The sequence below is a fragment of the Thalia democratica genome, chromosome 5, assembly GCF_965202585.1.
Source record: "Thalia democratica chromosome 5, ktThaDemo2.hap1.1, whole genome shotgun sequence".
Taxonomy (NCBI): Eukaryota; Metazoa; Chordata; class Thaliacea; order Salpida; family Salpidae; genus Thalia; species Thalia democratica.
The window spans coordinates 55,525,741-55,553,216 of record NC_139169.1 but is presented as its reverse complement, the minus strand read 5'-3'; the positions used below and the strand labels follow the sequence as shown (position 1 = coordinate 55,553,216).

General features: G+C 26.1%; 1 protein-coding gene across 1 annotated transcript; it reads right to left on the bottom strand.

Moving 5' to 3' along the window:
* Positions 1-1,160: 1,160 nt before the first annotated feature.
* On the bottom strand, positions 1,161-26,008 carry LOC145835494 (uncharacterized). The gene is made up of 15 exons (XM_082943119.1): positions 25,982-26,008; positions 20,394-20,511; positions 16,568-17,287; positions 14,956-15,041; positions 14,627-14,776; positions 12,343-12,441; positions 11,009-11,165; positions 10,316-10,383; positions 9,050-9,197; positions 7,517-7,673; positions 5,410-6,148; positions 5,028-5,095; positions 2,377-2,587; positions 1,966-2,114; positions 1,161-1,817 (listed from the first exon to the last, which is right to left on the bottom strand). The coding sequence occupies exons 2-15, from the start codon at positions 20,444-20,446 to the stop codon at positions 1,746-1,748; spliced, it is 2,877 nt and encodes a 958-aa protein (XP_082799245.1). The 5' UTR covers positions 20,447-20,511; positions 25,982-26,008; the 3' UTR covers positions 1,161-1,745.
* Between the last annotated feature and the right edge of the window lie 1,468 nt (positions 26,009-27,476).

The following is a 27,476-nucleotide window of genomic DNA, read 5'->3' as shown; positions in this document are numbered from 1 at the left end:
AAAGTTAAGTAGATACCAACCTAAAGTGACAATTGCTAAAAAATTTAAAGCATGCTGAGTAAAAGTTGACCTGTTATTTTAATTATTCCCAAAGTTCTTTGCACGTATAACTGAAGAAGAGTTTAAAAAAACGAGTATTACATTTATCAAGGAACAATCTATAAGGACTAGTTAGTTATACAATATCTATAAATACTAATCGACAATTTAAATGTATAAAAGCTTATTTTACAACTTGCATATTTTACCCACACATTTTTGCAATACCTAAGAGAAACATAATTAACTGATATTTTTGTCTAGCGTTTGAAATTTAAGTATTTCAATTTATTTTTTCTAGGCTTCTAATGTAGTGCATAAGTAATTTCAATTTATAATAACTTTAGCTAATTAAAATTTTTGTTGTAATCTGAGCCTGTTATTTAAAGTTCATAATCATAATGAATTACATTTGATACTGTCTTACAATGTGTATGTTTGACAACAAAATTGCACCTTAAGTATGTATTTTTAACAGTACTTGTTCTAAAATAAAAGATTTGTCACTAGTTTTACTTTGAAGAATATTGAATTCTTTACATTATTTTATAACTATCTAAACTTACTAAAATACAAAAAATATAACAATATGTTAATAATTAAGGGTAAGGTTTTAAATTAGTTAACACTGTTAGTTTTTAGGTGTACAAAAACTAATGTTACTATTTTATTCATTACTTGTTGCAATTAAAAAACTTGTTAAATTAGCTTTCTCTTACTTAAAATTGTCATTATTACTTAAAACGCTCTGAAGATTTTTTCAGGAAAAACAGTGTCAGCTAAAGTAACAATCGTCGAATAAAATTTTAATATTTGCTTTCTGGAAACAAAAAATCCTAAAGCCTTCTGTACTACGTAGCTAGAAGTCAGAGTAATTGATTAACGAATTATTTTTTGTTAGGAAAAATTAAACGTAAAGTTTTCACTTTGAGTTTGTCTTTGAATCTTTAAATCTTTTGTCTTTGAGACAGGAGTAAAATTTTGAAAAAATGGTACATTACATTTTTAACTTGTGATTCGAACTTTACTTAAGATTTATTACTAACAAATACCTTAGTTGAAACAAATAATGTATAGCTAAGTATCATATTTCTTTGGAAACCAAAAAGCAACAAAAAACAAAAATGTTTTTAATTTTATTAACTGATATAAGTTTTATAAGAAACGCAAAACAAAAATACATTGAGAGAGAAATAAAAGAGTAAAATAATCAAGGGAATTAAGATTGAGGATACACAAACGTCACCATAAAATCGTGTTTTGCAGATGGGCTCTAATGTGGATGCACAAGAGCACAGCTGATCCCACGCATTTAAAACAATACGATGTACGCAAGCAAATAATCAATATATAATATAAACAGCACAAAATAAATAATCATGACGTGGTCACCACAAGTAAATATTGCCAAACACTTTTTCATTTGTGACATCACAAATCAAATCAACGAAACAGCCTTCGCGTATATAAGACCACACACACAAACTTTTTTTGTTATATATTTTTGTATATATATACATATATATATATATACGTCACACACGTGACACGCTTGACATAGAAATCACCAGCTGCAAAAACTATCACTATGACGTCATTATAGAAGATGATGAGCGGTCAGATGTCTCTGTAAACAAGTAGCAGAAGGTTAGCACTCCAAGGTTCGCGCTCTCCCTTTTGTGGACTATTGTGGGGCCGGGGTCGCTTCAGGGAGGGGCGTCCACATTACCCTGGTGATTGAGTACAGGGGGCCAGCAAGACTGGCTGTTGGATGGAACCTGCAACATTTGGTTGAATTTAACTAGATATATTTTTTTTCTTTTAAATGAAGTTGAGAAATGATTTTTAAATGCTAAAAAACTTTTGCCTTGTAAAATTAAATTGTGTTTTTTTAAATAAAAAAGTGTTTGATATCCAAAAGTTTACCGGATTGTGGCTGGAAGAATCATTTTTCACGAAGTTCATGTTTGACCAAGGCGAAAAATGATGCTGCAAGTTGGAGTTGGAAGATTCCTTGAACCTTTCGCTTCCGATTGGCGTCAGTAGAGTGTTTGATGAATTGTTGCTTGATCCACCTATTAACAATAATTTGATCAAAAAATTTTTGCATAATTTTCATATCAGGAACTGTAAACTTAAACAAAATTTGCACACTGGATTTTTTCTACTAAAAATTATAATGAAACTACTAATGTGACAAAACTAGTGAGAAATAGTTCAACTTTAAAATATTTCAATACCAATCACTGCTAAAAATGGTTATTAACCAAATACAGTTTTATTTTAAACAGAAACATATAAGGTTTTTCATTTAAAAATTAAACAAACAGTTCTCACCGTTGACTTTGGGTCCCCAGATGTTGTTGTCGGGGAAGAGCTTGTATGCGTCGTCTCCCGCCGCCAGTAGATTGTTGCTCTTGTTCTCCTGCAGCTTCTGATAGTTGCCGCCTTGCTTCATCGCCTCGCCGTTGTTGAATATGGAAGACAAGCTCGTGTCGCTGCTCATGTAGCTCCTCGACGGCTCCTTGTACTTGTCCATTGTGTGCATCTGTGATTCGATACATAATTTACTTTTAATAAAGTTATATCAACCAACAAAATTTAAACTGAGTAACAAGTAAAATTTATCATAACACTGATTGAATTTAATAATATTCACAGTCTGAAAAGGTTGTAGTTGAAAAAGTAGTTATATAAGGGTGATATGCAGATAGCATTTTAAGCTTTTTTTTTTGACACTGCTCCGATGTCAAATGTTGAAAAACTTATAGCTTTGTTAAAGACCAAGAGGCATATGACACAACAGCTCAATTTTAGTTTAAGCTCCAGTTAAAAATTCTAAGCATCTCTTTATTACATTTTTTAAATACTTAAAACATACTTAGTTAAACAAAAAAAAATTATATCCAAAAACAAATATTTATGAAATATAGAACAAATATACATTGTAATAGTGTTTATGACACTTAAAATATTAACAGTTATTTTAAACTTAATGTTCTATATATGCTACTTAAAAAATAGTTGTATAACTTTTCTGTATACTAAAATATTAAAAAAAACGGCAACATAAAAAGAGCAAATTGTATTCTCAAATAAAACGCATATAACTTTTATATGATTGTTGTTTAATTTAATATAATCTACATAAAAATCTTAAAATTACAAAATAGAAATATCGATTTAAGGAAATTTAATTATCTTGCTTGAAATTGCGTTTAATAGAGGTCTTGAATTTTGAAAAGTAAATTAATCAGGGTTGCCATTAGTTTTTGAAAAATTTCTTCCAAGTTTTAGAAAGTACCCGTTTTTGGGTTTATTTTTAGTTTAAAGCTAAGTTTAAGGTAAAAAACTGCGTTATATAATATAACAACACTGAAAATATACTGTAAAGCTACTTTTAATGTGATTTTAGTTAAAAAATTTTCTTGACGATGACAGTTTTTTTAATCTATTTGCTAGATTTTTCGTGTCAAATAAAAATTCTACTACTAAGCTTGTAACAATTGATTAAACTTCAAAGTTTTTTAGTTATTTTTGATCGAAATTCCAGGTTTTTTCATGATTTTTTTTCAAAATTTATCAAATTTCAGGTTTTCTAGGATTCCAGATTTAGTGGCCACCCTGATTAATCTAAATATTAAATTATAAATATACTATATGTTAAGGCCATAGGGGGGGGTCCAACATTTTTTTTTACAAAAATTTACTTTGGCTTTGATATGAAAGCTTTAATTACAAACTACAAGTCAGTTTTTATAGAAATCAAAAATATCATTTAACTTTTGAGATATTTATTTATTTTTTTTAATTTTTCAATATAAACGTATGGACCGCAAATTTTTCAAGCAATCTTCTTCAAATTTTCAGGAAACATTCCTTATAATGTAAGGAAAAAACGTTACTTTAGAATTTTAATTTCATAAAAAAATTAAAATTTTATCACAAAAATTTTAAAAAAAAAGTGTTTTTTTTTTTCAAAAAAAAAAAAATTTTACTATTTTTTTTTTAAATTCCAAAGTAACGTTTTTTTGTTATTGTATAAAGATTAGACTGTAAAAGTTTGAAGAAGATTGCTTGAAAAATGTAGGAGGAGATAGATTTTAAATGAAATAGTCTTTTTTCGCTGTTTTAGTTTTCCCTTCCCATAGGGAACCTATTATGCGGCCCGACTTTGACTGGTCATATCTCAAAAAATAAATTGAATTTTTTAAAACAAAAAAAAAGCATTCTAAAGCTTAGAAAAAACTCTATAAAATAAGATCAACTTGTAAAAAACATGGTTTATAATTTTATTTAGTTTTTTGTCTTAGTTATTTATTTCAAGTTTAGCTTAATGTCTTCTTGCATGTTATTGTAAAAAAAAATACAGATTTTTTCAACTGATGATCTCGTTTGGTTAGGTTCAAGCGAGTGAAACATTGCTTTGTTAATAAAATTTATTATATTGAATTGAAATTTTTTATGTACAAATAAATGGAACAATTCTCTAAGTTTAATAATTATTACCATATTAGTATAAATAATCAAATTAAAAAATACTACACTAAAATACAATTTCTTTAAAACATTCCGGCCAACGAATTTAGAATAATTTATTTAATATCAAAAAGTAATCATTTTACAACCAATACAAATTAATCGGCAATTCTACGGAAAACACAAATCAATCAATTTGATCGATCACTTAATTATTTTAAACTTTTGTTGTTTTAAGTGAAAAAGTATTTACAATTTTATGTTTCTCCTGTAAGTTTTTGACGACAAAAAGTGAATTATATTAAAATGTCACAAAAAAAAATAGAGCGTTATTTATAAGTACCTAACATACTAGTTGAACAGGCAATACTAGTAGTACCTATACTTTTTCTTTGAACATTTAGATAATTAAGCTTCAAAACTTAGTAAACCAAAATCGAGTTTTTTTTAAAATAATCTTAATACATTAAAACATATATTAGTTTTTTGATCAACAAACTAATACTAACTGATAAATTAATGCTTGAAGTTTGTCCCATATTGTTCGTAGATGAAAAGCTGGATCCTGTGTGGAAATCTGCAAAGGTAAAAATATACTATAAAATGTAAAAACTATTTCAGTTTAAAATATAAAACAAACTGCTTTCAAATTAGGTTTATTAAACTGTATTAGTATTTTATGTGTTTATAATTGTCAGGTTATGTTTTAAACAATGGATCAAGTAAGTTAATTTTAAACATACATTCGAATTTTTTTTTACTACTTAAAAATTTGACCTTACATATACTAGTTTTCCAACAAAAGTAAGTTGAAAATTACGTAAACTTTAGAGTGAAAACAGAGTCACTGATTAGTAACATCTATCTATCTTATACGTTCAAACTACCAACTATTTATATTGCTGCTGTTGTAAAACTGCTTCAACTGGTTGCTGGTCGCCAAATTGAGTTGGCGGCTCCCCAGATCGCCCTGCTTTTGCATGACGTCATAATGGCTGAGCGGCGGGGTTTCCATTCTCCTCGTGTTTTGAACCAGCTCCATCAGGTTCCGGTTAATGGCCGGGGGAGGCACGTTGCTGCGAGGGGGCCACTGGGGCGGGGGGACGCGCGGGTCGAACCCTCCAGTGGGTTGAGGCCTCTTCATCTGCTCAATGTACGTCATCAGGTCGTTCCGCTCAACCGCGTTCTGATTGGAGAACTCCTGCCGCTTCACGAACTGCGGCATCTGCAGGCCGCCTGCCGCAGGGTAGATGGCCGCCTTTTCGGAGCCAAACTGCGGCGGCGGCACGAACTTGTTAATGGATGGCGGTGGAACGAGGCCGATGTCGTGCGGCGGGAAGGACGGAGGCGGCGGGGGCCGGTTGAAGTCGGGGAATACCTTGGGCGGGGGGTGGCTGCGCATGAAAGCGCTGGTCGGGTGCTCCTGCAAGTTGTCCTGCTGCAGGTGAAAGTTCTGCTGGTTGTTGAGTTGCGAGCTGCTGGTGGTGGAGTTGGGCGAGGGGGACCTTTCGATGGAGTAGGGGGACGGGGAGAACTGGGTTGGGGGCTGGTTGGCGAAGGTGACCACTCGCGTGTTCTGAACGCTGGGTGACGCTGTGGAGTTGCCGCTGAAAATATCTTCGAGCAGAACCTGTTGTTGTTGTTTAATTGTGTTTGCAGTGACTAAGCGTAATTGAAAACATTACAAGCAGTTTTAAAAGGCATTTTGAATTAATTTCAAAAAGCTATTGTTTCAAAAATAACAACAGTAAAAACAAAAATTAAATAGAATTAAATAATTAAAATATAAAAAAACAAAAACAAACATCCTAATTAGCTAAATGTTTTAGAACAGCTAAAAAATTACTTTTCTTTAATAAAACAATGAATAAGATAAAACCAAACTTCTTAGGTGTTGTCCTATTTATTTCAAATATATTAAGTTAAGTTTATCACATTACAAAGAGTAAGTTATTACAAAGATAATATACTTCATTTATAAATAAAACTAATTAACTGATGATATTTTAAACAACTTTGAAACAATAAAATAATTTTATAAACAAGCTAGTGAAAAGTACAGTAAATTTTTGTAAGTTTTCTAAATAGGTAAGTGTTTAAAAAGAGATTAAACAAAATTAAGTATTCTTAATAATCAAGTTAAAATGAATAACAATAAATAAATAAAAAATTTCTTTTACTGAAATTTAAACTACTGTTTTAAAAAGATCTTAAGACAAACTACTGATAAAAATACTGATTATAAGCTTAAAAATTATAAACTACTATTTATTTGTTTTTTATAGAATAAAATGATAATATTACATTTTACTTATTAAGTACTTTGGGAAGTTAAACTCAAAAAAGTTATTTATTTACTTTTGTAACTATTAACAAAAGTTTATTGTTTTAGTGTATTACTAAATTTATTTATGATATAATGCTTTTTTATTTACATAAATACATTATGTTCACAAAAAATTCTAAACAATTTACTAAGTTTTCAAGCATTTATTGTTTAAAAAAAATTATTTTATACTCCTTCCACCCGCTTTTCTTACTGCTTTTACGTTCAACTATCTACACAAAGATTTTTTTTGTTGCATCAAATTAATTGATGCTAAATATTTAGCAAGGTGGACAAATTTAGTTAGTATTTTCTCTTCTTATATAAACTATTTACAATATATTTGTCTTTGTGAGAAACGTTTTAATTCACATTGCAAATATAAGGCAAACTAGACTTAGTAATATTACTTTTGTAAAATAAAGTAGTTAACTTAAAAAAAAATATTAATGTTTAGGTCTTGCTATGAGGAAAAAGCTTCTTGTACAAAAATAACATTAATTATTTTTTCTTAGTATTTAACTTAAGAAAGCCACCTTTTCGTTTAAAAATATAAATAACCTGATTTAGTATATGTTGTTTTAATTATCAAACATTTCGCAGGCTGTTTATTTTAAATCGTAGAACAGAAACTTGAAACTAGCTTAAAATACTCGAAATTTATATACTTACCTCTTGATCAACGAATCCGTTGGTGCCAAGCTGGTTGTTAACATCGGCACCATTAGCAACTGTAATGTCCGAGTGGAAGAAAGTAGAGTTGTTGTCGATTGTGGTACGTAATAATTCCCCATTGATTTCAGTTATTTTCAGTCCCAATTTGTATAACCTGCATTTTTATTTTAAATTTATATCGAAGTTAATATGTAGTGATTGTGAGATGTTCTTTAGTCAGAATTTAAAAAATCAAATTATTAGTATAGATTTAATACACTTCTATGTAAACTAACATAATTTTTAAAACCTTAAAACTAATCAATTCTAAAGAGTAGTGCTTAGCCGCCAATAGAAAATTAAAGCATAATGAGTATACTAATTTTTAAATACTTTCTAACTAAAACTTTTTTAATTAAAAAAAAAGTATTTAAGAGCAAAAAAACAAATATTTTTTTAATTATCTAAACTGTGATGTTTTTAATTATTTGTATACTAAAAACCTTGTAACAGATATTTACTAAAATATATGCGAAGACAGGAATTGGAATTATTTGAAACTATTTTTATTTTATATAAAAAACATAACAAATTGCAAGATAAGCAACTATGTCAGTTTAAAATGGGCTAAAAATTTTATGCAAACAACGTGACTGTTTTCAAAACATTTAAAATAATTTAAAAGACCTTAAAATCTTTTGGTTTTAAATTATTTAGTAGTAATAAAACTTATGGTTAACAGAGACTTAAAATTCAAGAAAAAAAGAACTGAATATGTTTTCTTGTTTATAAACTACTAACATTTTTATTTAAATTAAGTCGTAAAATGCTTTAAACTTTTAAAAAACGTGAATAAAATATTTGGGGCCAAAAAAACTTATTTTATCTGAAAAAAAAACTTACAGAAATACATGTCCACAAACTATTACAATTAACTTTTTAATAAAATTTTAATCCTACAATTTCAGATAAAGAAATTCTTCTTGGGTAACTTTGAATTCAAAATACAACAATAATCAAATTAAACTTTGGTAGATATTTTTAATAAATAATGTCTACTTACACCAACTTGAGTAAAACCATAAAACGAGTAATAAATATATCACAACTAGGTAAAAGTTGAATAATATTAGGTCAATTATTAATAAATTTACCATATAAAAAAATAAAAGATACTTTTAAAACTAAGCATCTAATTAGATGTTAAATTTAAAACACAAAATCTAACTGCATGGTAAAAAAACTAAAAACATCAATTAAAATAATTTTAGACTTAAATTATAACTTTAACATAAGTTTTTATTTATGAGTTAAAAATTAAAACCTTTAAAGTAATTTATGTAGTTGGAAAAGACAATACTAAACAACTTTACAAAGTAAGACTTTAAGGTACATTTAAGGAAATTTATCAATTAAAAATTGATAGATTTAGCACATTTAAATAAATATATTATAAAAAGCTGTGAATATTGAATGTACCTAATACTTTCATTATATTTTATAATTGTAAATAACATCTTTTTATAGTAGTTAAAATGAAAACATATTCACCTGTAACACCGGCAAGCATGCTGGCAATCGCTGATTGTGACGTCATTGTGGTGATTTCCAATGATGGCTTTGTCGAAGTTCAGTTTGCGCAAGCACGACAGAAGTCCGACAAAACCGCGGACTTCTACATCTTCTGGCAGAGCAGCGCCTAGAAAATTTTCAAGTTATAAAATTAACAGCCTTTAGATATAAAAAAATTTAAAAAAGAAAGAAACAAAAACTTGGTGTGCAAAGTACAATGCACTCACTTTAAATTGCTGTTAACTATAACTGTAAACAATTAAACAGTTAAGGAAGTAGTAAATACAAAACAAAACTTGAATAATTGTTGTACTACAGAATAAATTTACAATTTAATTTTTGAAAGAATTACTAAATTAACACAAATTGAATCTAATTTCAGATGTTTGTGAATACATTTATAAGTACACTTTTGAAAAAATTTAATACTACTTAAATACTATTCACGTCTGTTTAAAGTTGTTAGGATGGTTTTACAAGCCTGAGAAAAAGTATTAATGAAAATATGCATGTGTGATGTTGTGTTAAGTTGCACTTACGGACTAAAACATCTGAAAATAAAAATAAATTACATATAAGTTGTTACAATCGGGCTTGTAATTTTCATTAAAAAATGCATAATTAGGCATAATTTAGAATGTACAATCTATTTGATGATATAAATAACTTAAATCCAGATTTCAAAAAAAAATATTTGCAATTAAGACGCTTTTTAAATACTGTCATGTGGCAAACAATACAGACACAAAATGCTCAAAGATTTTTTAAACATAGCTTTTGAAAAACTATAAACCGTGTAAAAAAAAATTGTTAGAAAATTTCATTTTCAAACAAAAAAAAGAAATATAAAGAAACTTTATAAATAAACAACACAGTATAAAGATATAAAATAATGAATTTAAAAACTAAAAATTGTAGAACAAATTATATAGTAAAAAAAAATATTAACGATCTTTTATGACTGAATTAACTTTAACAAAATGCAAAGAGAAAAGTGAAACGCTTAATTAACTTTCTTTAAAGTAATATGTTTACTAGTTATTATACCTTTTTTTATTTGAAAAATATCTTAAGCTTTTATAAAAACACTTTATTAATACTTTTTAAAGCTTTCTCAACTTTCTAATACTTCTTTTTTTAATTTAAAAGTATTTTATTATGTTTTAAATTTAGACAATTTTTTTTCTATACACAGCGCATAGTAAATTGGCATTTAATAGCTATTTTATTTATCATATATCATACCTCCATTGTCATTAACTTTATCTTGATTTCCTAGCGTGTTTAACAGTTTGGCTAGCCTAGGCCACACTCTGCAAAAAAAAATTATAAATATTAAAACTAAATTTTTTAAGTTCAAAAATACAACAAATAAAGTTTTACAAAATTACTTCAGTTCAGCTTAGTAAAGTAACGTTGATTATTTTAAACCATAAAAAACTTAAAGTTTTCTTTACAAATATAATTATAATTTTTGCAATTATATATAAGTTCAATTTAGGTTAACATTTTTTTGTAGTTTCTTAATTTGAAAAAATAACAGACGATAAAAGATACTTTTTTTTCTGATTTAAACTAATTGAGTAATTTAAATTCCGCAGTATAATTGTACAAATAATGTAAAATAGAAAATTAAATTAGTATAGTAGTTTTATAATTTGGCTAGATACAGCTTATTAAAAAAAAACAAATACTGAAGATGTTATTCTAAATACATCCAAAGACACAACTAAATTTATTCAAGTTAGTTTCTTGATCTTTATCTAAAAATTTTAAGTTTTACAGACTATCTAATAATCTAATAATATTCTATTGATTTCACCATTGTTCAAATTAACACGTGTTGAAAAATTATAGAAAATTAATAACTGCATACAAATGACCTCACAGTTTCTTACTACAAATTAGTTTTTTTAACAAATTAAAAAAAAAACCAACTTGCTGTAAGATAAGAAATCAGCTCTCATCAGTAGAGAAGGGTTGATGACAAGCCAATCGAGAACGAGCTTTATTGCGGGAAGCACCGGATGTTTCAGCTCGTTTATGTCGTCACTGTGGATCGGAACACACGACAAAAACTCGCCCAAGCAAGACACTGTTTATTTGAAAAACGTATTAAACATGAAAAAGATTTAAAGTAGAGTCAAAATGAAACTGTAATAGGAAATTAAGAAGTAAGAATAAAGACGTAAAACTAAGACCTTTGTAAATTTCATATGTTAACTTTTTACGCCTTTAAGGCTAAAATAATTAAAATATACTTGTTACCTACGCAAATTGCAATTGTTACCACGAGGGTTACTTTGTGTTTAATAGCTTTTTTTGCAATTGAAAAAAAATTCCAAATATTAGATCCAATTATTTTTCTTATCTTTAAGCTAACTAAGATTTTTTTTCTAAAGTCTTTGATTTAAAAAATCCATTGGATTGGGGTTTGAACTTAGTAGTGAGGCCCCTTTAAAAATTTAACGTTATTTTTAATTTGTTTACTTATTTTAGCTTTTTTCTAAAATAAATTAATATTTTTTTTAACTTACTTACTTAATTAAGTATTTTATGATGATTAAAAAAACGTTAAGTTTTTAAAGGGACCCCACTACTAAATTCAAACCCCAATCCAATGGACTTTTTTTATTAGAGGCAAAGGAGCGTTCTCTAGAGTAAAAAAAAATCTAAGTTAGCTTTTAAGATAAGGAAAATAATTGGATCTAAAGTTTAGAAATTTTTTAAAAATTGCAAAAAAGCTATTCGAGCCAAAGTAACAATAGTATTGTTACCTACCTCATTGCATTGCCTAATTTTTATACTAGTATAAAAAAGTTTACCATAAAAAAGAACTTAAAAAGAGTCATTAGCTTTCATTACTCTTATTTGAATTGAAAGAATTTTCTAGTAAATGAAAAATACTTAAAAAAAAAATTTAAACCGAAAAGTTATTTTGGAGAGAAAGCTAAAAAAGTTTATTGGAAACTACACAAGCATACAGTCATAACTACAATATCTATCTACTTATTGAACATTTGGTTTGATTATTTATTAACAAACAACTAATAAAATTATACTTTCCAGAGACTTAATGATACGGATTAGTAAAAATAAAAAAAAAAGCTTCACTTAAAAGCTACATCAAGCGTTTTTTGAAAGTAGTAGTCAATTATGTTTTACAAGGAGCATATTCAATTACTAGTGATTAATATAAAAGCTAAGAAATTTTTTATTACAGACATTTTATACATATAATAGTTATTTACAATATAAAAAAAAATAAATACTTGCAAAATGAAGCATGGCTTCCCAACATGACGTCAATGTGTTACCATCCCCAACTACGTCATCGTTATGGTCTGATGCACTCTGCACTGGCATTCCGTCTGCAAAATAACTAACGTCATACAGAGAAGAAAATACTATTCAGTTAACAATTTGTTAGATTGTGCATAAAAAGTTTATCTGTTATTCTTAAAAGAAAAATGTTGAAATACCAGATTAAAATTCTTAAGAAAAAGCTTTTGGAAAAAAATTGTAAAGTAAATAAGATTTTTGTACGCTATTGAAAGTGCTGTGAAATTATGAATGAGATGTTTACTAAAACAAGATAAACACAAGATAACAAAGATTAAAAAAAATAGTTTCATAACTCTATGTTATAGTAGAAAATCTAATTAGTGTCTTGGATATAACAAAATTTTATTTATAAATCTAAGTCACAAAGTTTTTTATTAAACATGTAGTATATAAAATACTTAAAACATTATAAAAAAAGTTTATATTTAAATTTTAGTACACAAAACAATATTTTAGTGAACACTTTTAATAAATATTTTAACAACTTTTTAATCAAAGTTAGCTAATGATTATACTTAAAATTAGATAAGTAAAAATGATCGATTTAACCATAACGACAAACTTTGAAGAAAGTTTTGAGTGTTTGTCCAATATTGGAGAGTAATGTGACATAAAAAAAGAGAGAATGTAAAAGTAAACATTAAAATTAGTTGAATGGGCGTCCGTTAAACGCTTATCTAACTAAACAACATTTCAGTGTAAATAAAAGAATTTAATAAAACAATTTCGTCGAACAACATTAGCTACTTAACAAACAAAAAGCACAACTTTAATTAGCACAAACTAAGCTTAAAACTTTTTTACCTAAAACTTTGATAATTTTGTAACTTATATTAAATAAAACAATTTAAAATTCTCGACTTGAATGTCTTTTTTAATCTACTATTTATTTTAACAGTTTATTACTAACAAAACGATGTTAATATAGGAGTGAAACATTGTTTTGTTAGTAATAAACTGTTAAAACAAATAATATACTAAAACTTTTATATAAGGTACATAAAACTAGAAACTTAACTAGTTCCTATTTAAAAAAGGTTTGATGTTTGAACTAAATGATAGAAGTCTATGTGAACTTAAACTAAAAAAACTATACAAGTAAACAAAAAATTTGATAAATCACTTAAGGATAACATTTAACAAAGAACTAGTTTTAGTGAAATTAATAAATATTTTAAATTTTGATAAATTCAAATATTCATTATATTTAACAATATCTAGATGTCATAAAAGTTATGTAAGAATATCAACTAATTAATTTAAGCAAAACAAATTTGAATTAAAACACTTAACTAACAAACTATTACACAACTATATAAAAGGAAGTGTAATACTTAACAACTTAATGATTTACAAATATTACATTCATAGATTTTAAGTGATGACAACAAGGTTTTGTTTAAAGTAAATTGTTTTTAACTATACTATACTTAGAATAAATAATTACAATAATGAATAGTAGCATATTACAATGAAAAAAAAGCTTGAATGTTTAGCTCGATAAGTCTTAAAAAACAATACCTTTTCTTTTAAAATAAATTACATTCTATTATCGAAAATTTTTAAAATTATTTTTATTTTCTTCAAAAATCTGCAGTTGACTTTATACATAATTACTAGTAATTATCAATTTCGAAAGCAAGTCACATCAACAAAAAATAAAATTGTACGTTGTTATTGTATTGATTCAAAAATAGTTCATATGTGCATTGAACTTTAAAAGTGTACAAACTAAATAAATATTTTGTTATACATTTCATAACTAACATTTAAAAGATAACACATAAGTGTCAATAAAGCTTGAAATAAGTAATGTTGCTTAAACAATAATATACGAAAACTAACTAGTTAAACTACAGCTTTAAAAACAAGAAGTAGACTTCAATTTTTATAATTCATAAAAAAGGCAATGATCATATATATTAAGGTCGAATACTTAAATGAAACCTACAGTAGCAGTAATGTATAAATATATTGTAAAGTAAATAAAAAACATTTTTCCTTAGAGTCTGCATATAAATTCATTGTACATTAAGCATTTAAAAGTAAAAAAAAACTTGTTTAACTCTATATTCTATAAAAATCAAAACATTTTTAGTCATTGATAGGTATTGTTCTGTCTTTTTTTAATACAATAAGAGTGATTTGTTTACTAGACTGTTAAAAGAACATGTGAACAAAAAATTGTATTTAAAATACAAACAACTAAACCTTTGATGCCTCTTTCAGCAAGATGTTGGAGAGTGAACAAGTTGATGAAAGTCATCTGAATTATCTGTGATGAGCAAAGAGATCCTGCTTTCAGGTGAACTAAAGTGAGGAAGCACAGCTGTCCCACCATGTCCTTTAGCTTGTTAATATCTAATATACACACTTAAATTAAAATAAATTCAAGTGAAAATTATTTTTATAAAGAAGAATTATTACTACTAGGCTTCATAAAAATAGCAATAAACAATGTTTTAGTCATAAATATAAAGCAAATTGAAAAATTTGTGCTTGAAAAATAAATAATGGAAATAAGGTAAACATGCACTTACTTTGCTTAAGATAGATGCAAGCGTGGAACTTTAGAAAAAACTTGACAAGATCGCTGCTGGTTATTTTCATATTTACTGGGTCTTTGCTGTTTAATTTAGATCTTTTTAAAGAATTTTTGATATTTTATTACACTACATTGAATTTTTTTTATCACTTTCAAAAAATCACAAAAAATTATAAATATCTAAAATGAATTGATATATTTTTTTTAATTCTTTAATATTAGTAACAATCAATACTTGTTTACAAAAATGCATACAGCATTTTTTTTTTAATATGAGCAGTATATGTAGTTTAAACTAAAAAGGTTTACTTTTTTACTGAAGAACAGTTATAGTGTAACTTGATATGGCTGTTAAACTTATGCACTCGAACTCTATTTTTTTACTTTTATTTATGAGTTTTAAGGTCAAGAGGGTTGATTCGTCATTTTATACTTTAAATAACATTGCCTCAACCATTGTCGAAAAGAAAACATTGAAGTATTTACTATAAGTCAGTTTTTAACTAACATAAAAACTTTAATTAACTTTTGAGAAACAATTATTTTTATAAAAAGTTAACAATACAGATTTTTTTACCAAAATTTTTTAAATGTCAATTATTTTAGAAATTAAATGAGCCACAAAAATAATTTTTATTAATTTTTTGAGCTAGAGACCTCAATTTTTCAGGAAATGTCCATTGCAGTGTTTATAAAAATGTGTCTAAACAACTTTTTTTAAATAAAAATGATAGAACAAAAAATTTAATATTATTTTTAGTCATAAATGCTCAAGTTCCTCAAAACTAATTTAATATATAAAAAAGACTAGACTGGGAAAGTTTAGAAACAAAAATAAAAAGTATAGTGAGTTAGTCTTTTTTTTGCACCCTCCATTAGTAACTTGTAAAAGAATTTGACTTTGTTAACTTACATTTTTAAAACTACTTTGAATTCTAAAATACAGTAGTAGCTTAGAAAAAAATTAGACTAAAAAGTAAATTATGTTCTCCTATAGCCTTAAGTTACTGATTATAGGTAAATAGATTGAATTATTAGACTAAACATCATTTATGGTTAATAATTATGAATTTAGGTTAATTAACAAGAAACCCAAATGAATATCTATTAAGCTAATAAAAGTAAGGCAAATTCAAAAGAAATAATTAAAAATCTCAAATTGACTCCAAATAGCATTGCATTTTTTTGAGTCAAAAAAGCCAGCCCGAAAGACTAAAAGCTAACTTTTTTTGAGAAAATTAAAAAATTAACCAATAAGAGACAAATACTAAAAAAAAAACTTTAAACCTTGAATAAAAACTTTATTTTATAAAGTGAAATAAGATCTAAAACACTAACTACAATTTTTTTTCAAAAATCAAGAGTTTTAAATGATGAAAACAAATCTGAGATTTAGAAAAATAATCAAAATTAGACTGAACTTCAATTCAAAAATTTAAAACAAGCTTGAGTCAGTCTGAACTTTTCAAAAATCTAAAAAGTCAAACTAGCCTGAGTTAGCTTTAGCGCTTAGCAACCCTATGAAAGACAAAATATGTTAGTTTCATTTAATAGGCATCATATACTTAAGTCTAATAAGTTTAAAAAGTAGTTAAATTAGTACAAACCTTGTTATTATTTTGCTTAGACTTCTTTTTAGATTAGCATGTGAACCAGGAAACTTCCCTTTTACAGCCATTGACCTACAGTAATAAAATGCCATTTTTAAAAGGTCACTTTTAGCAGTTGCTAAAATGGCAAGCTGGTTGTAAGGGTGACCTGAACTAGGCATGAACCTAGCCGCATGCAAGTAATAAGACTCAGCATGAGCATTTTGTTGTCGATACCTTGCAATATCTCCAAGGTGTACCAGGCAGTGTTGGCAAATGTAATGAGAAGAGTTTTGAACTGGTTCTACAGTATTCTTTTTAGTTTTAGAAATATTATCTTTTAGTATATTAAGATCACAAGCTCTTAACCTTGTTCCAGGAATATCAACATTATACACATGACATAAGTCTTGCAACAAATTTGAGTAAAACCCTGAAGCCGAATCAAGAAAAGAAGTTAGATGTATCTGTGCTTCAGCTCGTTTTCTGCTAGGTGTTTCTCTGACAACTTGCTGCATTAAAGATATTCGGCTTTTGAAAACTCCCCAAAGATCATGGTCTACTTTATTATCTAAAGCAAATTCTAAGTTGGTAATTAGTAGTTTTCTATATGTAGATTGCAGCTCTGTTAGCTTAGTGACAATATCTCCAGACCACAGAGCATCTTCTCTATACTGAAAGTTAGAATTATTAACAGCTCCATTTGTTTCTATTGATGACTTTAACTTCAATGCAGCCCTGTGATAAATAGCTAAATGTAGATTAATTGGGCAATTTCATTTTATTTTTTTTTTATTTAAATGTTTTTACCTGATTTCATTTACATAAAATAAAAAATCAGTAAGTATGAGAACACTTAATTAAATATATCATTTGATTTTAAGATTAACAGAAATAATAAAATTAGCCACAACCTAGCATTTGATTACATATAACAGCTTTAAATTATGTACAACTTAAAAATACTCTAATCATATTGAACTTATGTAAAAATATAAATTATCCTAAGAATAACAGTTAATTAAATTATATTCATATTATTTGAATAAAATAATTTATAATTAATAAAAATACTTAAAAATTAGCAATTAGAACAGGAGTAGGCAAACTATGGCCCAACAGCTAAAAGTATCTAGCAAAAAAAAACCATAAGCCACAATTTATTATTTTTCTAAAAACATTCTTTAAAAAAATAATTTAAGGGCATAGAGGGGTCTACCTTGATTATTAAAAGTTGATCTCATAGAGTTTTATCTGAGCTATCTAACAATTCTAACCGCTTGAAAAAACTCAAAGTATCTTTTGAGATATGAGCGATCAAAGTAGGTGACCTCAATAGGTTTATAATAAAAGGCGCAAACTAAAAACGCAAAAAAAAAGACCATTTTACTAAAAATCCATCTCCTCCTTCATTTTTTGAGCAATCTTCTTCAAATTTTCACAGAAAATCTTTTATGAAAGTTTAAAAGATTGAATGCAAGAATTTCTTTTAATTTTAAAAAATAAAATTTTAATTAGTAAAAAAACATTTTTTTTGTTTTTTTATCAAAAATTTTTATTTTTTAATACTTTTAAAATTGCATCATTTAAAGTCTTTTAAGCTATATACAGGGTTGCCACTCTTTGAGCCAAAAAATCTTCCCTGAGTGACCAAAAATTTCCCTGAGTAACCTTAAATTTCCCTGAGTTTCCCTGAGTATTTTTCAAATCTTGAAAAAAAAATTTTCTCTTCTAACACAAATTATTAATACCTCATTCTCATTTTTCTTCTTTAATAATAAAAGGAAGGTTGTATGTGTATGCTTCTGCATTAAATTTATGAAAAAAAACTGTTTTCGAAAACTTAACCTTAAAAGGTTTAAACCAATTAAAAATTAAAAACTAAATTTTTGCACAACTTTGTGTAAACTTCTTAGTTAACTTTCTACATAAAAGAATAAAGTTTAATTTGTTTGACATTTTAATTGACAAAATTTAATTGCTGAAGTAAGATATTGACAGTGTACTTTTTTTTTCTTCATGCATCTCACCACCAAATCTAGTTGAGTTTTTTGCAAGACTTTATTGAAATACTCATCAAATGAAATGGAATAAAAAGACGAGCACAAAACTGTTTTTTTTAAGACATCTTTTAAAAAAGGGGCTATACCAAAGTTTGTTATAAATGAATATTTGGTTCTATTCATGCAGAACTTTTTTGCAATTTCACTATCAGGAAACATGGTAGTGAATAAAGTATTATTATTATAGCAAGAGTTTCCTGACCAGTTTTCTTTAGTACACTTGAGAGCCCAATAAATTTCAGCAGCTGTTGAAGAAGTTGCAGCTGATATACTAGTTGAACTATTAGCCCCACCAAAATAAGAAGTAATTGCACTATTTTTACTCTTAGAGGCTTTCAATTTAAGATGTTTTTTCGACATACTGTGCGATTTCAATGCCCTTATACCCATGTTGGATAAGGCCATTGGTGTATCATCACCACACCACTTACATTTAAACTTCTCTTTGTCTACATCCTCAAGTAACCAATTTTTGAAGTCTTCATGGTTAAGCCAACTTTTTTTAAACAAGGTTTTAAACTGTACTTACTCATAATACTTAAAAAGCTTTTAAATTAAATGTGCAAAAAAGTTGTAAAGTATATTAAAACATTCACACTAAAAAATTAATTACCATTACTGCTACTACTTTTGAAATTATTATTTATAAACAAAAATTTAACCTCTATTTTTTTAACTAAAGTAATACAACATTAATCTGTATTCATTTTATTTTTTTTTACTGAAAACAAGTAGTTGTAAACAAATAACAAATAACTTTATTATTTAAAAAATAAGAACTAATAGTACAACATAGTGTTTTTTAAACTACATAAGTAACTAAAAATAAAAAGTTTATTAGAACTTTTCAATGAATAGATAACTACAACTTTTATTTCTTTAAACTGTTTGATTTTACTTAAGTAAATATAAATTTAAAACTTAAAAAAACTCCAATATTAATACTAAGAATATTGAAGAACTAGCCGCAAGGCTAAAAAAATTCTAAATAACCACTTAAATAATAAAAATTACTACTTTTGAACAAAATATTTAAACTGGATTAACTAAACCTCATTCTAGATCTAGAAAAAAACTTCCCTGAGATTCTCAAAAACTTCCCTGAAATTTAGAGAAAAAATCAAAACTTCCCTGAGTTTCCCTGAGTTAAAAGAAAAATGCCAAAATTCCCTGAGTTTCCCTGAGATTTTCTACAGTTTGAAAATTCCCTGAGATTCCCTGAGTTCCCTGAGTGTGTGGCAACCCTGTATATAAGGAACGTTTTCTGAAAGTTTGAGGTTTCTAGCTAAAAAAATGAAGGATAAGATAAATTTTTAGTGATTTTTTTTAATTTCTAAGAAAATAAATCCAAAAAAACTTGTGGTTCATACGTTTGTATTAAAAACTATTTATAAAGATTACAATATCTCAAAAGTTAAATAATAATTTTTTATACTATAAAAACTGGCTTGTAGTTTGTACTTATAAGTTATTATTACTTGTAGTTTTCATATAAATGCCAATGTTATTCTTAGTAAAAAAAATGTTGGACCCCCCTATAGTTTTAAGGTAATAACTCAGAACTATGCTAATTCTATAGTAATTACTAAAACTTTATTATTGCTTGCTTCATATAATTTTTAGCCTAAAGTAGTACTATTTTACTGGTTTCTACTACTATTTTAAACAACTTTATCCCAAAGATACATTTTTGCCAATGAGCAAATTTTTCTAGAAAAAGTTGTCCTACATTTTATAAAAGCCTGCCAATCCTTGAATAAGTAAAAAATATTCAAACGTACTCTAAAAGTTGACTACGACTGTCATTCATTGCATTTATAACACTTTGAACCATCAGATAGCTTCATAGTTGTATAACCATTAATTGTATGTACAAAAATTTACACTTTATTTTAATACCTGAAAAAGTTATTTTAGTGTTTTAAACTATATAGATATTAATTCAGAAAAAAAGCTGTTTAAAATAATTTTTTTTTATGCTATTAGTTTGTAATAGGTAAAATTTACACATCTAGACTTAAATTATTCTGAAACAATTTATTGTCTACTGTTAAGGCTGTAGAGTACTCATTTTTAATTTGAATAACTTCTTAGACTTTAAAAAACAAGCTATAAGGTTTTTTTTTTTCATTATGAGTAAGTTTTAAGATAGTTTATTAAAGTTGGCAAGCTCCATAGGTTCTTAAAGTAAGCATTATATCAGCAAAAAAGACTCTATAAAAACTAAGTTTTTCCCAGTTCTTAGACATCAAATAAAAAAATGTTTAAGTATAGTTTTAAAAATCATAAAGAAAAATCTTAATTTATTTAGTTTTTAGTAAAAATATATTTTGTTTTTAATGAAAACAAAAGTTTTATTGTCATATATAATCAAATTACTGAAAATTATAACCTAATTTAATAAACTTTGATTAATTGGATTTCCGTACCATAATAATAAATAATCTGATTAACATACACATAAAAAAAATAAATTGATAGAAAGAAATGGAGATGTACCTTAATCTTCTTAAAATATTTGAAATAATTGCTAAATATGAGCTAAACTTATCAGCAATTAACATTGATACAGAGCATCTTTGCTAATCAGGTCCCTCCTAAATCCAACTGGTTTCAGCTAAGAAGAAGTTTTGATAATTTTAGCCAAAATCTATGTTTTCATCTTTAAACTTAAAACCAAATAATAAAAACTCCATGAATTTATGCTAATAAACAGGAAACCACTATCAAAATGCTTTCATTTGTCAGCAAAGTTCTGATATAAATAAAATTGTTTATGGTGTGGTTCAGGGACGTAGCTAGCTAAAAAAAGTTACGAATCTGCAAAAATTAAAACATCTGAAATAACTTGTGATAACATCCTAGCGGGAACACAGCAATTTAAACTACCTCTAATGTTATTGAATTTAATCTGAAAAAATGCAGTTATGTTAATACATCAAAAATGGAATGTTGAGGTACGAGTGATAACTGTATACAAGGCAATTTAATTTGCTCCACACCCCCTATGACTCTTTATGTCTTGCCACTTGTGTAAACCAAGAAAACATTCATTAAACAGTAGGAATTTTTAAAGGTAGTTTTAAATATTGGGTACTTTCAATTGCAGAAAATTTGCAAAAAAAAAAGTACCAAAAATTTTGATGACATCATTAACTTTACTTTGGGTAGTTTTGAAGCTTAAACTTGTAAAAAAAACAAAATTGCTGTCCAAGCCTATGACAAATTCACTTTTTTAATTTTCTAAAATATGAAAATAATCATATCAGGAATAAAACAATAGAATAATACTAAACATTTCCCTATGTTAACAAAATTATAGAAATATTTTTTGTTAACATAAAGTTACAATTTCAAATTCAAACACAAATAAAAAAAAATGATTTTAAAAATGTTTCTTTTATATTTTATTGATAAATTTAATTCATAAAAAATTTTGAGCTAATTATGCATGAGTTATGTACTTCAATAAAAGCTACCTTTTTATAGTTTGAAATAAAGTTAACAGGGTGGCCATCAAACCTAAATGCTTATGGGAATCTTGGAATGTTATATAAAATCCTAGAATGACTTGAACTCTGATCACTTATTTTGTCTAGAAAAGTAAATAAGACTTGAATTAAAATTATTAAGTTTTGAAAAATTGAAAGAAGTGTCAAAAAAACTTTAGGAGCAACCTTGGGTACAGGGAGGGTGTAGATCACTTTTATTACAAGTTGATGTCACTTTATGAAATTTAATCTAAACTACAAGTATCTTTATACAGATGTTTTATACCAAAACAAATTTTTGATATAAAATATTAAAATAGGAGAGTACAGTAGGTTTTTATTGTCATCTTTTACTATTTTTTAAATATACTTCCTTAAAATTTGAGCAGGGTTGCCAAAACACCTGGAATCCAGGAACTTGGCAGTTTAAACAAAAACTGGAAAAACCTTGAACTTTTGAAATTAAAAAATTTGAAAAAATCTAGTGTTTAAAAAAAATCATCAAAAATTCTGTAATTTTTAAACTACTTCTACATGTAAAATAATGAAATGTTTATAAAATATGATAACTTAAAGTAATCAATAATCTATAAAAGAAAATTTTCAAAGTCAATAGCTTAATTTGTGGTTGAATTTAAAATTGTAACTTACACAAAAAATATCAAGGTTGAAAATTATATTTCCTTAACTTTGTTAATATAGTGAAATGTTTTGTATTGTTTTATTTCAGATACAATTATTTTTATATTTAGAAAAATAAACAGTGAATTTATCATAGGCCTAGACAGCAAATTTTTTTTTACAAAGTTTAACCTTAATAACTACCCAAAGTAAAGTTAACGACATCATCAAAATATTGGGTACTTTTTTTTTGAAAAATTGAGGCAATTAAAAGTACCCAATACTTAAAACTACCCATAAAAAATTAAAAAGTCCTACTCTTCATTAAATATCAGTATAAAAAATCACCATTTAACTCAAAAACACTTATGATGTTTTGAAAATCAAACATTTAACGTAGTCAATAGTAACAAAAAGTTATGCAAATTTTTGTAACATAAAATTGTATGATTTTGATTTTTGAAGCTACAGCTTCCTTTAGAATCAATTTTGCATTGCAGTTTTTTGACAAAATTAAACTTTAGCGCCCTAAATGTTACAATTTGGATGTATTTAATTTGTTCAATATTTTTACAACACTAAAAATGCTAAAGAGTACATATATGTCAAAATTATCTCTCAGGAGTGCAAAATTAAGCATAAATGAATACTCAAAGCTAAGACAGCAGAGTCTTTTCAAGCTGAAATAAAAGCAAGTTTTTTCGCACATAAGTATACGTTTCTGTAGATTTGCAGAAACCTACCAAGCTACGTCCCTGGTGTGATTTGTTTTTAAAGCTGATTTTAAACTTTATCAAAATTTTTTACTAATTTTGTTGGTTTTAACTGTTTAGTGCTTAAAAAATTAAAAATTGATTTAGTTAAAACAATTTAGTGTAGGTATTATTATATTATTACATAATAAATAAGAGGTAAATAAGTTTCAAAAAATGGTTTGTGTTTTTATCCAGCCATGATCATTTAAAAAATGTGCTTAACATGGCCGGATTAGCAAGGATGCACTGCATTTTTTTACATAATATGACATAAAATTAAAAACATTAATTGTTTTTAAAATGCATACTAAAATTTCAACAACATAAGTCAATGAAATTTTTATAGTCTTTTCTATGATTTAAAAGGTTTAATCTTCTTTACTTTCAAAAGTTTCAAATTAACATTGTTAGTGTGTTATCTTGGACAAAACTAAGTCAATAACAAGTAAACTAAAAAATATTTTTTGAAACTATCCCAACAAAAAAAAGTTGAAGTATGCTACTACCTATCTAAAACACTATTTAATTAGTATTTTAAATTAAGGGCATAGAGATGTAAGACACTTTTTTATATGTTCATTTAACTTTTAAGATTTTTAACCTTACTAATAGTTGATTTTTACTGTTTTTTATAAGAAAAATTTTTATTTAAGATAAGATTTGACAAAGTTGAAGAACTCAGTAATATCCTTATGAAAGGACCATGTTAAAAAGGCAAAAAAAGATTATTTTATAAAAATTTATGTTCTCATATAGATTTCAAGTAATCTTTCTCAAACTACTTGGAGTACAGTCTTAACTTGAAAATAACCAATTCTAATGAAGATTTTTATTTAACTTTGAGTAAGAGTATACTATTTCTTAATTTATTTTATTCATACAACTTTTGTTTTAATTTTTTTTATTAATTGTGTCAATTGGATTTTATTTTATAATGCAAGGAACATTTCTTAAAAACTTTCAGTCAATAGCTTAAAAATAAAAAGAAAAGTAGACTATTTGTAAATTTTTAAATTTCCAAATAAACTGGACATGAAAAAATTGAGGTCCATAAATTTGTGTAGCATTTTTTTTAGAAAAACAACTATATCTTAAAAGTTAATTAAAATTTCCACATATTTTAAAAAATGGCTTATAGCTCATAATTTAAATTTTCATTTACTTTGAGCCAATGCTAACTTTATTTTAAAAGTCCTTCACATCCCCTATGCCCTTAATAAATTGTTTACAAGTAACAATATATGTTATATTTTGATTTTAAAACTCTAATTGCTTTGTTAAAAACATATAATTTAATTCAAAATAAATAAACTATATAAAAATATGTGTATGCAATATAAAATGGGTCCAACAGTGCAAATAACCTAAAATCAAGTTTCATTTAGTTAATTCAAGTAACTTTTTTACATAATTACATAAATCAAGGAAAATGGGAACCCTGTATTTAAGATAGGGTTGCCACTCCTTTTTTCAAAAATTTTTACAGGTTTTCCAAATTTCTTCCAGATTTTTACAAGTACACATTTCTGGGTCTGTTTGAAGTTTAAGGTGAGAAACTGTGTTAAATAGTATAAAACATTGAATAGATAATGTAAAGCTACTTTAAAAATGTTTTTTAATAAAAAAAATTTTTGATGATGACAAATTTCATATTTTTTTTTGATAGATTTTTACAATCTAATCACTACTGAACATGTGGAAATTGTTAAAATTCCAGGTTTATAAGTGATATTTGTCCAAAATTCAAGGTTTTTCAAGTTTTTTTTTTCAAAATTTTTAAAATTCCAGGTTTTTTTTTGCCTTAATTGTCAAATTCCAGGTTTTTCCAGGTAAAGTGGCAACCCAGTTTAAGTCATAGAATGGGTTGGTGTCAAATTTGCACAAGCGGACAAAATTGTACAAGTGAACTAAATTGCACAAAGATACTTTTGCACAAGCGGACAAAATTGCACAAAAACACTTAGGTACAGAGACATTTTTGCACAGATTGAATTTTTTATTACTAATTTTATAATTAACTTTATTTTTCTTAATTAATTAGTTTTTTCTTACTATCACTGTTACCTCTAACCCTAGGTCAGTAACTTTTTTTTCTTTGCTTTTACTGTTACCCCTCACCCTGTAGGTAGTTTTTATTTTTATTTTTAATCAATTTCTTTTTATTTATTCATTTTTTTCTATAATAATTTTTATTAGTATTTTTTTTATTATTACTATCACTGTTACCCCTGACCCTTACAGTATTTTTTTATTAATTTATATTTTATTTTTTATTTATGTTTTTTTATTTTACTCTCATGCAAAAATGACCCTCCGTGCAGAATTTTTTCATGCAATTTTAACCCGTTCCCCATAGAAGGGTGCAACTTTACTTATTTTTTAAATGTTGATCTTATTTAGATTTTATTTTAGCTATCAGACAGTTTTTACAACTTGACAAAACTCAACAGTGACTTTTTAGACAGAGAAAATAAACTTGGTTAAAATAAGCAAAAACAAAACCTTAACTAAACATTCAAGTTGTTCTTCACTTTTAAACCAATATTTACAGTTAGTCTACTACAAAAATTTAAACAACTTCTGAAAAAAAAACTTTCACGTTGAAAAAAAAAAACCAAACTTAACTTTAGTTTTACTTTAAATTAAAAATTACTAAAGTGTCAAAATATAAAAAAAATAGGATCTTAAGTTTTAAATACAGTAAAAATACAGTAACAATTTTAATTCTTAAAAATCCTTAGTCTCTAAAAACTAGGTAGTTTAATGAAATAGATAAATTTATTTTTTGGGAACCTAAAATATACCTTACTTTTAGATTTTTGAGAATTTTAGATACATTTTATTTCATAGTAACATGGTGCTAAACATTAAGTTTTGAAATATTTTCATAGATAAAAAAAACTATTAATTAACTAAAAATATTATTTTCTTATTTGAAACCTTTAACATAAGTGATTTAGCTTAAAAGTTAAGATTAAAATCATGTAACTTGTACAGAATTTTAAAAATTAGGCTACATAGTGGAAATTATCTGCTTTTAACTGGATAAACAGAATTATTAATCTAAAACTTTCCAATAAACATGTTTTCAAAAATTTGAGGTATTCCTAGACTTTATCATAGAAATAATTTTAATGAAATAAAATATCATACTACAGTATTGGTGGGGATAAAACCACATTTACCAGAAAAAAACTTTTGCAAGCTAAAATTGTTAAAAAAAAGTCTCAGCAAGACATGCAGTTTTAAAATGCTATACTTTAAAATTAAAAATCTAAGTAAACTTGGAAAGAAATAATCATTTAAGTGCATAGAGGGGAAGTATTTTCTAATTAACAATGGTTCTTAACATAAAAGCATCAGTATAAATTATCAGTCAGTTTTAATGAAATACAAAAACTTAAATTAACTTTTGAGATATAGTCACTTTTGTAAAAAGTCTATGCTGCAAGTGTATGGATTAAAACTTTTCTGTTGTCGGTTTCAATTTTTCCAACAAATTACCAAAAAGCCTGTGTTCTCCTTCATTTTTTAAACAATTAAATTTTTACAACAACGTTTTTAGGACTTTTTATAAGAAAAAAATTCATTGTAATATTAAAAAAATCACTAAAAAATATACTTTTTATTGACCATGATTAGGGTTGTCACTTGTTGAGGCAAAAAAAGCCAGCCTATGAAAAAAACTAATGTTAGTTACATCAAGCTAACCTGAGTAGGTCTAAGTTTATACAAAAACCAGGGTTGCCAGAAATCAAGCTGAAAAAAAATTTCTGTCTTTCCTAAAACAATATTCAAAATAAAACAAATTCAAAAACACATAACCAAAGAACTTGGAAAGATCTTAAATTATTTAAAAAATTCAACTAGACTTTAAAAAAAAATTGCAAAAGAAAAACATTTAAAATTAAATATTAACAAAATCTAGCTTTTAATGATGATAATTTTTCTTATTTAATATCATTAAGACCAATAATATTAAGAGTATGTTAATATC

Coding starts and splice junctions, on each gene's coding strand:
- LOC145835494 (XM_082943119.1), bottom strand. CDS start 20,446: ATGGTTCAAAGTGTTATAAATGCAATGAATGACAGTCGTAGTCAACTT. Junction 7,674..9,049: donor CATGCTTGCCGGTGTTACAG/GTGAATATGTTT, acceptor ATAAAAATGCAG/GTTATACAAATTGGGACTGA. Junction 2,115..2,376: donor CTGGGGACCCAAAGTCAACG/GTGAGAACTGTT, acceptor TATTGTTAATAG/GTGGATCAAGCAACAATTCA.